Source organism: Sander vitreus, chromosome 6 (assembly GCF_031162955.1).
Source record: "Sander vitreus isolate 19-12246 chromosome 6, sanVit1, whole genome shotgun sequence".
Taxonomy (NCBI): domain Eukaryota; kingdom Metazoa; phylum Chordata; class Actinopteri; order Perciformes; family Percidae; genus Sander; species Sander vitreus.
In genome coordinates, this window is record NC_135860.1 from 22,061,412 (window position 1) to 22,076,028 (window position 14,617).

The window sequence follows — 14,617 nt, forward strand, 5'->3', positions numbered from 1 at the left end:
TACAGCCATTACAAGCAGTGATCCAAATAATAAGCTGCTTCTGCTTTCATTTGGGACAAATTTCATATCAGATATTGAGCTGTATGTTGTGGAGAATTGTTCGCACTTAACTTGTATGTGACACTCCTAGAGCAACAGGGAGGAAATTAAATGAAATACACTGGCTGAAAGCATCTCAAGGGAGCTGCTGAGCACACACCAATGGTCATGATGTTAGATTTTTCTTGACTATGATGCATTTTAGCATTGCTCGTTTTACACACGCGGTCAAATTGCATAAAGTACACATTATGGACATCTGGATATGCACCATGTCTTCACACATTCACAGTGGTAGAAAAATCCAGTTGGCTTTCTTCAGTGCAACCACCTGGGATGGATACACACACGCATCACAGCTTCATCCTTGCAGCCACATAACATCATCCAAAGGAAAAAATGATGATTCTACATTGAGCATCTGTTGAAAACTGGCCATTTGAAAGAGGACTAATACGTACAGATAACACAGTAGAGCTGCAAGCTTTGAATGGTACTTTGCTTCTTGTGCATCTACCTCCAACAGGCTGCTTCAAATATTGATCACATGGAGGTTTGTTGTTGAGCTAAATTAAGCAAGTATATAGCATAGTATCATATCCACACAAAATCAAACATGTTGTGCTAGTTGAGTACCCTTCATATGTTTTTAAGTTACACACCTGTTCTCCAAACCTGTCTCCAACTAGGAATGCCATTTTTCTGGTCCTGTTTAAAATACATTTTCTGGTACAAATTAATCTCAGAGTTAAAGAACATAACACCATCTATTTATAAAATGTGTCCGTTTTACCTTAAAGCCGGTTGTGTAATTCATGAAGCCATGCTCAGGGGTCCCTGGATTTTCACAGGTGGTTCTTGTGGGCTCTGGAAAAATAAATCATTGTCATGATGAGCAGCGGAATTGCAGAAGAGCAAAGATGAGAATATGACAGAGGGGCAATCATTGATAATGACAAAACAATTTCACTCTGGTTTACAATGTACCAGAGGACAATTACTGAAGTGGTGTGGTAACATGAGCAGAATTGCCCTGCCATCTTTCAGTCTCCTTGATCATGAATTCCTCAGCTTTTACAAGTCTCAGGAATATGGACTTATTGAGACCTTAAATCATTAGTGAGACTAAATTCAAATTAAGACACATTCATTTGGTAAAGCCTTTCTTCAGCACTTATTTCCAGCAACACTGGGCTGCAGCTATAAAGCATCGCCACTGAGTTAACAATATAAATAATGTAATTCATTCTCAGGATTTAGTTTTACATCAGTGCCAGATGGCAACACACTGATTCTAGTTTACCTTCAACTGTGTTTTGATATTTATGTTAGCCGCTTCAAGAGAACCAACAGAGTATGATTTTTGGAATGGTGGGATAGTACCTGGCAGACATCTTCTATATCTAATTTCACTACCTTTGTTATTTCACTCTACAAATTAAAATGCTCATCTTTTGCATGTAGAAAAGTCAAATCCTGGGATAACATTACTCAGATCAATAATGTAAAGGTATGGAAAATCAGAAAAAAATAAAGTTGACCATTTCAAAACCAAAGAACTACACCCCAGTCTAAAATCAGATTTTTTGTGGATTAGCTGAATCAACATACAGGCTAATAATTCAGTACCTATACATCGAGGCTGAGATCCGCTCCAGGTGCCATCCTCCTGGCACATGCGTGTTGTTGATCCGACCAGCATATGGGGGGTGCTGCAGCTAAACACCACCTCAGACTTGAAGATGAAACTGCGCCCTTCTCTCCGTCCTTTGGCAGGCATACCAGGGTCTCCACAGAACTTGGCTGCGGAAGCAGAAATGTGGAATTTTGCTGATGTGATAAGCTGGGGGCCAACAAATCCAACACAGATGTTACACTTTTTCTTGCAAATATTCATCCAGTTCATGTCAATGCTGATGCACCATTCCTCTGCCCCATTTATGCAATTCAAACATTCATTTCTTTTTAACCTTCATATAATGGAATACTGCAGCAGCTACAGCAGTCAATTCAATGCAGCATTGCGTAGACTATTCAGCATTTAATTCACATATAGTAAGCTGTGTGGGCTGCTGCTGCTGCACCCGTACAGGATCAGACCATGATGAAGAGTGCCTACAGTGGTTTCTACTGATGCTGTAAGCTTTGCCATTTTTGATGGGCTTTTTATTATATTATATATATATATATTATTATATATTGATTTGAGTACCTCACTGTGAATATGATTGTCTTTCTATATGATTCGGAACGTCTTCATGAGCTGAATTATTCAAATTGCATTGACATTATGCTTGTTGCACTAATTCCTTTGGCCATTTTTTATTTGCATGTGGGCAGATGCATTGACGTCTTTGTCTCAGGATGAATTGCTCTGTCTTAACATTTTTTTTGTTTCCAACAATCAACCTTTCTGTTGAGTGGTTACAGTAAGTATGTGAATATTAATCTTGGCTGCAGAGAGGGAGTGAGGGAGGTCATGGCACTCATTTTGAGATCAAAAATAATTAGCAAGTGAAATATTAATTTCTCTGACAGGGCCTTGGGGTTAACAAAACTAGAGCCATCTGCTGCCGCTGTTGCTCCCCAAGCCTCTGGTATGATATCGCCTTTTTAATGGGACTCAAGCCACAGCCTCAGCAGATGAAGCCATGTTGCATCATCACTGCTGCTCCTCCAATTTATTGCTTATAGACATCTAATCAAATTGACAGAATAATTTAGGTTGAGTGGGTTTGATGGGAAGCGAAGTCAGTCATTTTACTGTCTGCCAATGTATCTTTCTATCCATCCTTTCTGTATATACACACATACATTCACTATAACCACACTGATCAGTAAAAATCACTTGTTAATGTAGGAGGTTCAGAAAAGCTCAGTGTGTGAGAGAGCAGAGGAGAGGACAAGAGTCAGAGCATTCAGTCACGCAGCCAGAGCACTGTGGGATCAAGCCAATAATAAGGCAGGCTGCTTCTCTAGACCTGACATGTGCTGCTGCGTGGAGGTCTGGAAACAGAGATAAGTTCTCCCTTGCTCTCTTCCTAGAAGTCAGGGGCTTCCCACAGCCAATCCCTGACATACTATAATATATACACACATGTGAAACATATAAATTAGCCAGTTATCTTGAGAAAGCCTGGGAGAAGAGGAAAAAAGATTGTTATCGAGATGATCTTTAGATGAGGATTTGTTGTTTGTGTATACTGTGTGTGTGTGTGTGTGTGTGTGTGTGTGTGTGTGTGTGTGTGTGTGTGTGTGTATGTATATATGTGTGTATATATATATATATATATATATAATGCAATGATTTGCATATGCGACCGGAAGACGTTTGCTAAATAACTTCTTGTAATCCCATGTGGGATGGGCCGAAATGTTTGGCATGACACAGAAATAAAATTAAACTAAAACTATATACTGTATATATTGAGTAAAATAGGAGATTAAAATCCATCCCACACAGGAATGGCTGACTAAAGCCATTACTGCAAATATTGTTATCTCAGTAACAAATCCTTGTATTCAGAGACATATCTTCTCCAAGAAAATATGTTTGCCTATACTGCAGGTCCCACCTGAAAACAATGCATTGTAAGTTTCAAACCCCCCAGTACCCAATAGTTAGTTTGAGCACGTTTGATATGTCAACAAATACAGATGCAAATCTGAATAGGCCAAACAGGTGACACGCACATCAGTCATAAGCTTCCATTTGCAGGGAAATAATGTACTGTTTTATGGATATATAAGAGAAATGGCCACGGGCAAAACCAAGCTCAGCATATTTAAGGTGCCTGTGTGTGTGTGTGTGTGTGTATGTGTGTGTGTGTGTGTGTGTGTGTGTGTGTGTGTGTGTGTGTGTGTGTGTGTGTGTGTGTGTGTGTGTGTGGTGTGTATGTGTGCGCGCGTTGGTGGATGAGTTAGAGAGAGTGTGTGAGACTAGTCAAACTTTTTCTCACTCTGTCTCTTACAGCTTCTCCCCTTCCTTGATGAATTATCAATGCTTTGAAGTAATCAGTATGCACAGGCCAGATTCAAAGTTGGGATCACAGTCTCATCCCTGCAGACACATGAACTAGCATTCTCAGACACTGCATTTTGCTGCTTGCTCTCCGTTTCACATGTGTTGTGATAGGGAACATGCATATGCATCTTAATTGTGTTTGGCTGCAAGTGCTTACAGAAGTACAGATTTTAAGAAATGCACAGATGGATTTGCTTTTGCAGATGCATGGCATATCCTGCAGTATTGTTGAGCTGTATTTCAACTTAAAGTTCTAAGTAGGAAATACAATCACATTTCTAAAGTCTACAGCAGTGCAAGCCTACTACACTATGTCTATTAAACAGCACGACCGTGGCTTTAAATGTATTATGCACCGAACTAAATCTAATAAACTTATAGGTTGCATTTGCAGCAGATGTGTGTTACATTACCTGTAATATATTGACCAATACTTGGGTTATATCTTTATAGTTGCATCCACTGCACAGGTACAAAAACAGTTACTGGCCTGTGTGCATTTACAGATGTTCCATTCATGACAAATGTATGTGTTTATAAAGTAATGCAGAGTATACACAGTAATGGTCAGTCCGGTGACTACATTGTGAGCGTTGACACCAATTTAGGATTTAGCACCTGAGATTGCGGTAGATAGTGCTGTGCTGACATTTTAATGCATAGATAATAGCCTTTTCCACAACAAATATGATCAGCACTTTCTTCCCTGTTGTCCCCATTTTCCAGAATCATTTGTTTGCCTTAGTAAATTTCGGTGATTTATCACAGACTTGCTTCCGCTTCGAGCGCTGTAGCAGGCTAGCTATAACAACATGTTTAGGAGAGCCTGGTTCTTTACAGAAGCTGGTTATTGATCACACTGAATGATATTTATAGTCTATGGCTCTCAATTTGTGTCAATTTTGCGTGAGCATTGGAACCTGCATTCTAGGTTGTAAGTCATGGAGCTATTAAATGTAATTACAACATCAAAAACTCTCTGCTGAAACGCATTAAACACCAACATGGAACATAAAGGTTACTCGCTCACATAGTTGCAAGAGGTTGTTTTGGGGGTGCTGATGTGGAAAAATAATTGTAGTGTGTTGAGGAATGACACTGCTCATCATAATTGTGGTAGACAGCAAGTAGAAATGGTACATTTACCAAGTGGAACCCTATCAATTTTTTATGCCCAGATTACATTTTTTACCTATCATAACAACTCAGGACCAGAACAAAATATATATACGTGCACCTCAATAAAACAGGCAGTTGGTCACTTAATAGTGATCTGATCTTAACAGACAAATACAATCATTTACAGTTAAGCAATATATAAATCAGACAGCAGTGTGCACATTGACATGCAAGAATTACAATAAAAGACTGCAATGTGGCCATTTAGAAGAGCAAATGGCTGCACAAGGAACTGTGCTTCTAGTTGCATGGTCACAAACACTAGCAGTCTGTCAGCTGGAACTCAGATGCTAAATACCCATATGGGACAGTGTCCGCCTGACTGAATACGGCCACAAGCACCAAATTCTGTCATTAGCATCAATTACAAAAGAACACAGAAGTGAATGTAGTTCTTTTTAAATAGACTCATGGGTCTTAGACTGTTTTTTTTTCATGATCCAAAATGTGCTACTAAAATACTGCAAACAATCTTATTTCCTTCCAATAAACTCTCACCTTAAGTCAGCAATCAACGAAGTGTAGTTACTGTCTGCACAATTAAAGCATGCAGCCATCTGGCAGCAGAGATTCCCCGCAAAAGACGGCTGTAATTATTAATCGATTTGATGCAAAATGCAGCATTTTAGCAGTCAAAACCAATTAAGTGAAGGTGTTTTTAGTGCAGCACGGCTGTCAGAAAACAGCACTTGGAGTGTTGTGCATGAATATGTTTTAGTGGCATTGGTTTTTGTTCAAATTTTTCCTGACTAACTCAGAGAGAAACAAACACATACAAGTACTTCACCATGCAAGTACTTTACCCTTCTTGAGATATAATGTAAGAATGATTCTGATGACAGAGAGACATTCTTGAGCAGTCATGCATCCCAGGGGTTATTATTATGCTTGCAAAGATGATTCTGAAAAGGTCTTAATGTAGTAAAGAGCATCAGACACCGCACTTGTGGTTCCACTCACATCATCATGCTCATCAACATTGTAGCTTTGACTCTCAGACTCGAGGTCAATTCACTTTTCAATCAAAATGTTAATTAGAGGTTCCATTTTATGTACCAATGACGGAATATTAATTTGTATTTATGAACAGGTAGGATACAATGTCCTCCTCATGCTGGCATTTTCAGTGTTTTATTGTTGAAAAAGAAAAAACGTTGTGTTGCCACTAAAGGTAGTTTTTATACTATATCTCACTGCTTAGGAAAAAAGACCTGGATGTTGAAACGAAGTGCAACACTAATAATCCCTGTTCTGCATCTCTGCAAGACTGTTTTATTATATTGAAATCGTAAATCAGCTTTTCCACCTATAGTAGGCCCTGATGTTGATTCCATGACTTATTCATGACTTTCATCATGTTAATTAACTTGAGACAGCCTCTAAAGGGGCAAGCAGCAAAGTGGCAGAAGGGGCTTGCCTCAGAGAAGAAAAAAAAAGCTTAATACAAATGTACAGAATGTATGATCAGGTCGGGTCAAAAACAATTACCTGTTATTTTACGCATTCCCCAAATACATTTGTTCAATGTTAGGACTTTGTCTGACTAGATTATTATACCTCTCAGAATTCCATGTTTTCCACAAATTCCATGCACAGCGGTAATTTAGTCAAATAGAGGTCAAATAGATGAGGCAAGGTAGAATCTTTTGGTTTTACTTCCAAATGGTAATATGAAGTTATGATAAATCGATGATCAAAAGCAACAGGATGCCATATTTTAATTAGGAGTTCAACATTTTACTTAACTTTTATTCAGACAGCAACAGAAATGTCACCGAGACCATTTCAGTCTAAACATGAGGAGCCTTCATCTGGAGACCTCTATAATCATCATTATAATTATCAAGGAAGTACAAAATGGTGACTCACGCAAGCACTGAGGCAGGTCACCGCTCCATGTCCCATTGCCTGTGCAGGTGAGCACAGCAGGGAAGGACAGCTCATAGCCAGCTAGACAGCTGTAGCTCACGCTGGTACCCCACTCCAGGACTGAGCCCTCCAGGAGGCCGTTGGGTATGGGTGGAGGTGTAGGACACGTCACCACTGTGGGGATAGTGAGGACACAGTCACAGTCAAGATAAGCTTATCGGAGTACAATCGATGCACAAAACAGGTCCAGTCAAGTTTGAGTCAAGACCAGGTGGCTGTTTCACAAAAGCAGAATTTATAAATCCAGGATAACTGATAAAGCGAGGCTTGACCTAGTCTAATCTGTGCAGCCTGGCTTGGTGCGTTTCACGAAGGAGGTGTGACTAGGTCGAGTCAGGATGAAGTAATTCAGATAGATGCGCGTTCAAGGCTTTCTTTAATAGACCATGATGTAGATAACAGATTTACTGATGCTAAAATGGAGACTATGTATTGTACATACTTTACACAGAGTGAGCAGCAGCTTCTTATGTAAGTATGATAACGTGAAACACATTATTTTTATTAAAAAAAAAGAAACACGGCCGCTGTAATTAAACAGCAAGAGAAAGCGAGGCAGACGATCGCAAACTGCCTGAATGCGTAAATAGCCTAAAAATATACATTTACTGACCATTGCTCTGAATTCAAGCCGTCATAATGATACCATTCAAGGATTAGGCTACTAATCATTTGCACAAATGAACAGTTGTACTCTTTGCCTTAAAAGTAAGCAGAAGATAATTTTACTTAGGAAATTTACCATGAAGATCAATTTTCTACAGTGCTAGAAGATGATGCGTAAATATCTCTCTCACTCTGTTTCTCCCTCTCTCTCATAATATAATATAAATTACCTAAGTCATATTAACTTCCACTGCGTGAACAACTGTTACTGTGACTCAGTTAGAGCAGTAGTTCGCGTTTTTTAAATTTTTTTTTTGTTTTTTACAGAGTTTCCTTCTTTACATATTATATGCTTTGCTCCCTCGTATACATGGACATACAAAATAAAGACACTGAAGAAATTGGACTCTAACATCTAGAAACTATAAAGATAATTAAGTGATAAATTCCATACACTTTAAACATGACTGTAACACAGTGTATTCATCAGTTATTTCCCCCAAGGTCAAAGGTCAAAAACCATTGGAGTGTCCTCTCCCTGTTGTAACATGAATGTACAGTAGCCAACAACACTAGATAGTTACTGGTCCAGTGAACTAAGTCTATAATTTGGGAGGATTGTACAATAATAAGTAATTGCTGCATGTTGTTGCGACAGTGGGGAGTCGACAGCAATCATGAAGGAGTTAGTTGATTTAAATCCTTGATAGTTTTGGGCTACTGTGCATAGACAGTACGGTGTATGGCGTCCCACACAAAATATCTGTTGTGGGAATGTGGTCACTTCAAGACATGTCCAAGTCAAAATATGAATTAAAGCAAGAACATCAATTCAGTAGTCTTGAGAATATGTGGTTCTGCAGCCCTGGACACAAGCATGAAGGATAGAAAACATTCTTAGTAAAACAAAACAGCTACTGGGTGTCTCTAGAACAACAGTCAATGTTAAAGCTTGGAGATAATTACTAGGATTTATGTGGATTTACAGGGATATGGCTATATCCTGGGTCTTTCCACTTCTAATCTAGTTTGAGAAATTGAGGTGGCGGTGATGGTAAGAGGGAGTAGTGATGTATTAAACATTGTAATGAACCCACTATTAATCCAATAAATTGTCATTCTTACAGGTTTTATCTTCCCATTTATATCCAGAATGATAAAATGTCCCAGAAGGCTTTTTTTCTTTTACAGACACAAAAAAGAGACATAACCGGATTGAAGATAGCTTTTTCATGCAGGTTAAACATGAACATCTATTATTGCACCGGGTGCTTAAAATTATAGTGCTATTTTACAGATATCAAGAGGCAATAGATGTGGCACAAATTCACAGTTCTACATAATGTGGATTATGACTGAATGAAAACAAGGTCTCTAGCCCAGAGAAATGGTCTGTATTTTGACTGTGACTACATGGGATTTTTTTGCCGTTTCAGTTTGGAGTATACTAAATTATTTCTGTGAGAAATGAGGGGACATCTTGTGTCTGTGTAAGCCATAAACTTTTCTGTTCAACAAATATAATAAATTAATGCATAATAAAGCTTGGAGTTTGTTCTGACACACTTGGAGATGAACACGTGGGGACGCAGATGGGTTTTAGGGATGTGAATAAATTATAGCAGTTGTTTTATACCATTACTATCCTCCCTCAACACCCATCATTTCCCAAACTCTCTTTCTTTTAGACGTACACACGCATGCCAAAACACTTGAACAAAGATCTGCAAATTGAAGTCAGGCTATATCCAAGCCTCACAACTATCTGGCAAGAGCAGATGTTGAGTTTACAAATCCAGCTACTTAAAGTGTCGTGTTAACATTCTGGCTCTCAAGTTAAGGTTTAGTGTTTTAGCAGAACAACAGTAGTCATTTTCACTTACCAAATGCATGACAAAAATATACTGATGCAGCCGTGTGAAGGAGTGTCAAGAGTCTATGGACATCTTGACTTTGGGCAGGACCATGAAAAGAGACACAAGCACCCACAGCATTTGCGGGCATCATTAGAAAGACAAAGACTTGGCTAAGGCAGGTTGGACTAGCTCCCACCTGGGGCACAGATTTGAGAATACCAGACCACCGGACACTTCCATGACCGCCACCTTCTTCCCACCTTCTTCAATATGCTTCACATTACCTTTATTTCCAGAGCACCACTCCCCACCTCCAAACCAGCACTGTTTCTAGCGTTTATAATTTTAAAATATATTCATACAGTTACTGAACTAAAACACCATTGCTGATGAACAGAATAAGACATTATTTTTATGAAATTTAAAAATTATATATATTAAAAATGCACTAAAACTATGATGCATAAAGAGAATAACGGCAACTAATTTGGATGCAGCATCTCAATATTAAATAGCTGGCACAATTAACACCGATACATTATTGCATGGAGGCTTCCTTTCATACACACTCGATTTCAGTTCAATTTCTTTTGTTTACACAATTCAGAAAGCTTCTGGTCAGCTGTTTTCTTATGACAGTGTTAATATAAGGTAGGCACATGATGGACAACTTTCTTGCCTTGTAAAGTTTAGATAGATTTTCTTTTTCCACACAACAACTTACAGTAAATGTGGAGCAAGCCACTGTGGAATATTCACACATATTCTCCAAGGTGGAACCATCTTTTGTTCTTGGTTGGCAGTGGACCCAAAATGATTTCCATATGGACATGTTGCAGCAGTATACAATATATATGCTTTAGATGTATGCTATATTTGGAAAGGTATTTAGGCCATGATAAATAGTGAATCAAAGTTAAAGGCAAAACCATACTGATGTTGCCATCTGTTTTTTAATGTTTTGTTTGGTAATGTCATTTTCTTTCTCAAGTTCTCAAAGAGAAACAAGTTCACGTGAAATGATTTCTCTTTGATGTTAATGAATTAGTAAAGAGCGCCTTCAATTTGGGATTTTCATGTTGTCGCTCTGGACCCCCAGAAAAAAAGGCACTTCATTCTGAAATACCTCTTTAAAATGCCGAGCTGGATGTTGTAAAGTAGAAGGTTGATTTGTGTCTCCCTACAGTATGTCTATGTGAAAGTAAGAAAGAGGGAGGGAGAGATAAAGACAGATGGAGGGAGAATGTGTGAGCGCACATGTGCAAGTACTATAGGCAAATTACACTGATTAGAACAGTAGGCCTAGTAATCCCATAAGAACTGCATCAAAAATTACTTTAAATAAATGACAAAATAAAAATAAAAAACGTGTGGCAGGCAGAACTGAATGAGACGAGAGAGAGTGTCCTTATTTTCCTAAGTAGTTCTAAGCAGCATTAGTGCCTCTTAGCTGAACACGCCAAACCTGGGATTCAAACTGAATCCTTGCCGGGCGAGGCTTAAGATGTGTCATCGGCAGTGTGTGTACGCAGGGTGGCAAGCACTGATGCACACACATTATGTGCAAAATTATGCAGAGTGTCGGCACACATAAAACCTCTTTGTCCCTTTTAGTCTCACATTCATTCATTCATTCTCTCTCTCTCTCTCTCTCTCTCTCTCTCTCTCTCTCTCTCTCTCTCTCTCTCTCTCCCCCCTCCCTCCCTCCCTCCCTCCCTGGAATATCGGCTCATATCCATGCGGCACATCATCCAAATCTATGACAAGATGACAGATGCCCCGCATCATGACAAATTCAATCGGCTCATGCTGCCTGAACTGCTGCACCTTCAACTTGAACCCAATCATTCAGAAGAAAAAGGCAACTGATCTTATTGGAAGAGGCATTGTTTTTAGTTTCAGATGCGAGAAAATGAAAATGTTCTCAGTCCTTTTCTAAGACCTTTTACAGCGTAGGCTGTCAGCGAGAGAGATGACAAAAAGCCTTGATTACCAGTGATCTGCTCTATTGCTTGTCCTAGTCTTAGAATTAGACTAAAGGAGAGGAACACGATTAAAAGAGGAGAAAGTAAAGTATAAAACGTCTGCACTCCTTAATACCCCACCCACACTGAGGAATCATAAAAATTAATATAGAGTGCACACTCTTAGTAATCAAACTCCTCTCTCTTGCCTTCTGTTATTCATTTACCCCATGAGAACTAAGTATAATTGGAAAAGGGAGAGCAGCGGTGAGAGCAAGAGGTAGATCTGACAGCACTCAGGTAGCGGCAGCAATGGTGAGAGCAAACATGAAGGTGTGTAAGCATCTGTGCCTATGCATGCATGAGCGATACACTTGCGTAATTTAACGCCCCCATGTGAATGTATGCATGCATGATGCGGGTGTGATGAGGACGGCTAAGCTCTAGAGTTTCCCTCCTCTCCACACCACACCCATCAAGTGTAGCTGCACCGAGGCTGAGTGCCTTAGCTGTTGCGGTAGCTGTCAAGGATTAGGGCTCGGAGGTTAGGAGCTTCACACACTTTTATGCACACATGCGTGCACATATACACACACGCCCGCTGTCTCTTTCGCCATTTAAAATTCCTTGGGTAACAGTTGTGCGACCATCTATTCATCCAACAGCTTCAACATACCACAGAACAGGGAGCGTTAAAAATGAAACACACCCATGAAATATTACCAATCAGTGTCAGTTTGGATGTTGTAAACTTCAAGGCAATGTTCTACAGGGAGCCTGAGGAGGGCAAAAAGTGTGTGGCTTAAAACCACAGCTCCCCACGAGTTGAACTAAGGAAAGGCGATGACACAGACGACTTCTGGTCAATTTCAGCATTCTATACACTATAAATCTATATACATTATATCTAGACACAGAAACAGCCATTATATAAGAAAGAAATCAACAAGCTCCATGTTTTTACGATCCCTGATACTCATTCCCTTTCAAAGAATGTATCTGTGTTTGCCTTTCTCGAACTTGTCTGTGCATATTTCTCCCATCTGTTAATTTAATTTAATCTGTTAGTTTGTCTGTGTGCATGTCCGTCTCTCATAGCCTGGCTCCGCCCTCCTACGTACTTCCGCTCTATTTTCATTTTCCTTCAGTACGCCGTCTGGGTTTGCGGTATATTTTCAGGTTTTCTCCGGCCAAATCTTTACTGGTCCAATCAGCGAACCGAGGGAGTGGCTGAAAACGATGACGTTGAGGTTGTGCGCTAGTTAAAGTTGTAGTTCCGTAATGGTGGCGGAGAAAGATGCGAGCGAAGCCATTCGGTCCATTGTGGCAACGCTGCCGAATATCCAGAAGTTAAAGCCCGAGCAAGAACAATCTTTGCTGAGTTTTGTTGGTGGCCATGATGTTGTGGCCCTCCTCCCAACGGGGTTCGGGAAAAGTTTGATTTTCCAGCTCGCTCCATTAATGGTAGAGTTCGCTAAGGTGAACGCTAGCGATGCTAAGCCAATGTCACAACCAAACGTTAGCGATTGGTTATGGCAGATTCAGAGTGGCTCTGGGCAGATCCAATAGTTTTAAACTTCAACAGAGTACCTGCCTTCAAGGAAGTTAACACTTGTCAATGGAGCGTGGCCAGACTCTGTGCAGAAATGAAATGTACGAGAGTCTGGTAGGACCAGGCTACGTCTCTCACACGCCTTTTTCTCTTACAGTTCATCTTGGCCCATTTCTCGAAGACAAAATACAACACCAGCTTTCCTTTCTGTAACTGAGACAGCAGCCTGCGAACAGTTCCTTAGCAACAATAAGCCACCATTTGCCTTGTGGGCTCTTCCCTTTCCTGGTTTACTTGCTGCACAAGTTAATCTTCCCTGCAATACTTACTTTTGGGTGTCGATGGCAGACATGCTAATCTATGCCTCCACTTGAGCGTCATAAATCATAGAGTGATGTAGTGCTGATGGGCGTACAAGAACTAAGTCCTCTTAGTGGATTTCCTAACTTTGATGTTAATCAAGCCCATAGAGTGTGCACAAACTTTTAAAAAGAGGAAGCCAATGATTAACTGTTGGGAGTACAATTAGAGGGATCCTTGTTGTGTTGAAGAGCAATTGTTAGCCATCCATCATCAAGTGTCAGTGGAACTTTTAGTCTTGGCTCTGTGCCACCACAGGTGCAACTCTAGATGCAGGTGTAGGTGAAGTAACTGTGTCCTAGATCAAGGACTCTAAAAGTGTACATTTCTTTTTTTTTCTTTTCGGAAAGCCAGCTTTAATCTCGGGATTCAATCAAATAAAGTACTACTTTTGAAATGTAGGAATGCACTGGACATAATTCAGAAAAAAAACATTGTTAATGTGTGTGTGTGTTTATATATGCAATATATGTGCCTGAATATGCATTTGTGAGGGTGTGTGTCTGTCTGTAGACATTCAACCTTATGTTTTGTTGGTACTTACGTTACACACGTGACGAGAACAATATGACACTATCTGACCACATAGGAAGTTCTGTATCACCTCGCTTGCTAATCTCATTAGATCTCAGGGTGTAAGCATGCACTCTATATCGTACATGACAGTGTGGTAGCGTGCCAAGGTTGTTACAGCACGGTCTGATGGTTATCAAGGTTGACTGTCTACTGCAGCATGTGTGCGAAGCAGTGTATGTGAGTGTGTGCATCTGTGGTTGGTACTTACCTTGGCATGCTGGCATGGTGCCACTCCAGGTGCCATTGTTGGTGCAGGTCCTTGTGACAGCGTTGTCCCCTCCTATAATCACATACCCCGGCTGACACATAAACGTCACATTCTGGCCCACCGTGACGTCATCACCGAATCTAAGTCCATTCGCTGGAATACCAGGGTCGCCACAGGTGATCACTGATATTGGTGGTCAAACATAAGGAACTTGCATCAGAAATAATCCTAAAACATACTGAACTGAAATATGAAATATACTGTATATTAAACATAATGTCGCTAAGCATTCTGAAGAAAGAGTATTGAGGGGTTCTTAAGCAA

The 14,617-nt window shown here is 40.0% G+C and overlaps 1 protein-coding gene across 1 annotated transcript in view; it reads right to left on the reverse strand.

Annotated features, from left to right (window-relative positions):
- Positions 1-14,617, reverse strand: part of LOC144519920 (CUB and sushi domain-containing protein 3-like) — a 262,641-nt gene that overhangs the window by 19,627 nt on the left and 228,397 nt on the right. Inside the window, exons 59-62 of the mRNA XM_078253451.1 lie at positions 14,294-14,476; positions 7,112-7,285; positions 1,669-1,842; positions 833-906 (exon numbers count right to left, since the gene is read on the reverse strand). Coding sequence (XP_078109577.1) covers positions 833-906; positions 1,669-1,842; positions 7,112-7,285; positions 14,294-14,476 — 605 coding nt within the window. The remainder of the gene's footprint in view (positions 1-832; positions 907-1,668; positions 1,843-7,111; positions 7,286-14,293; positions 14,477-14,617) is intronic.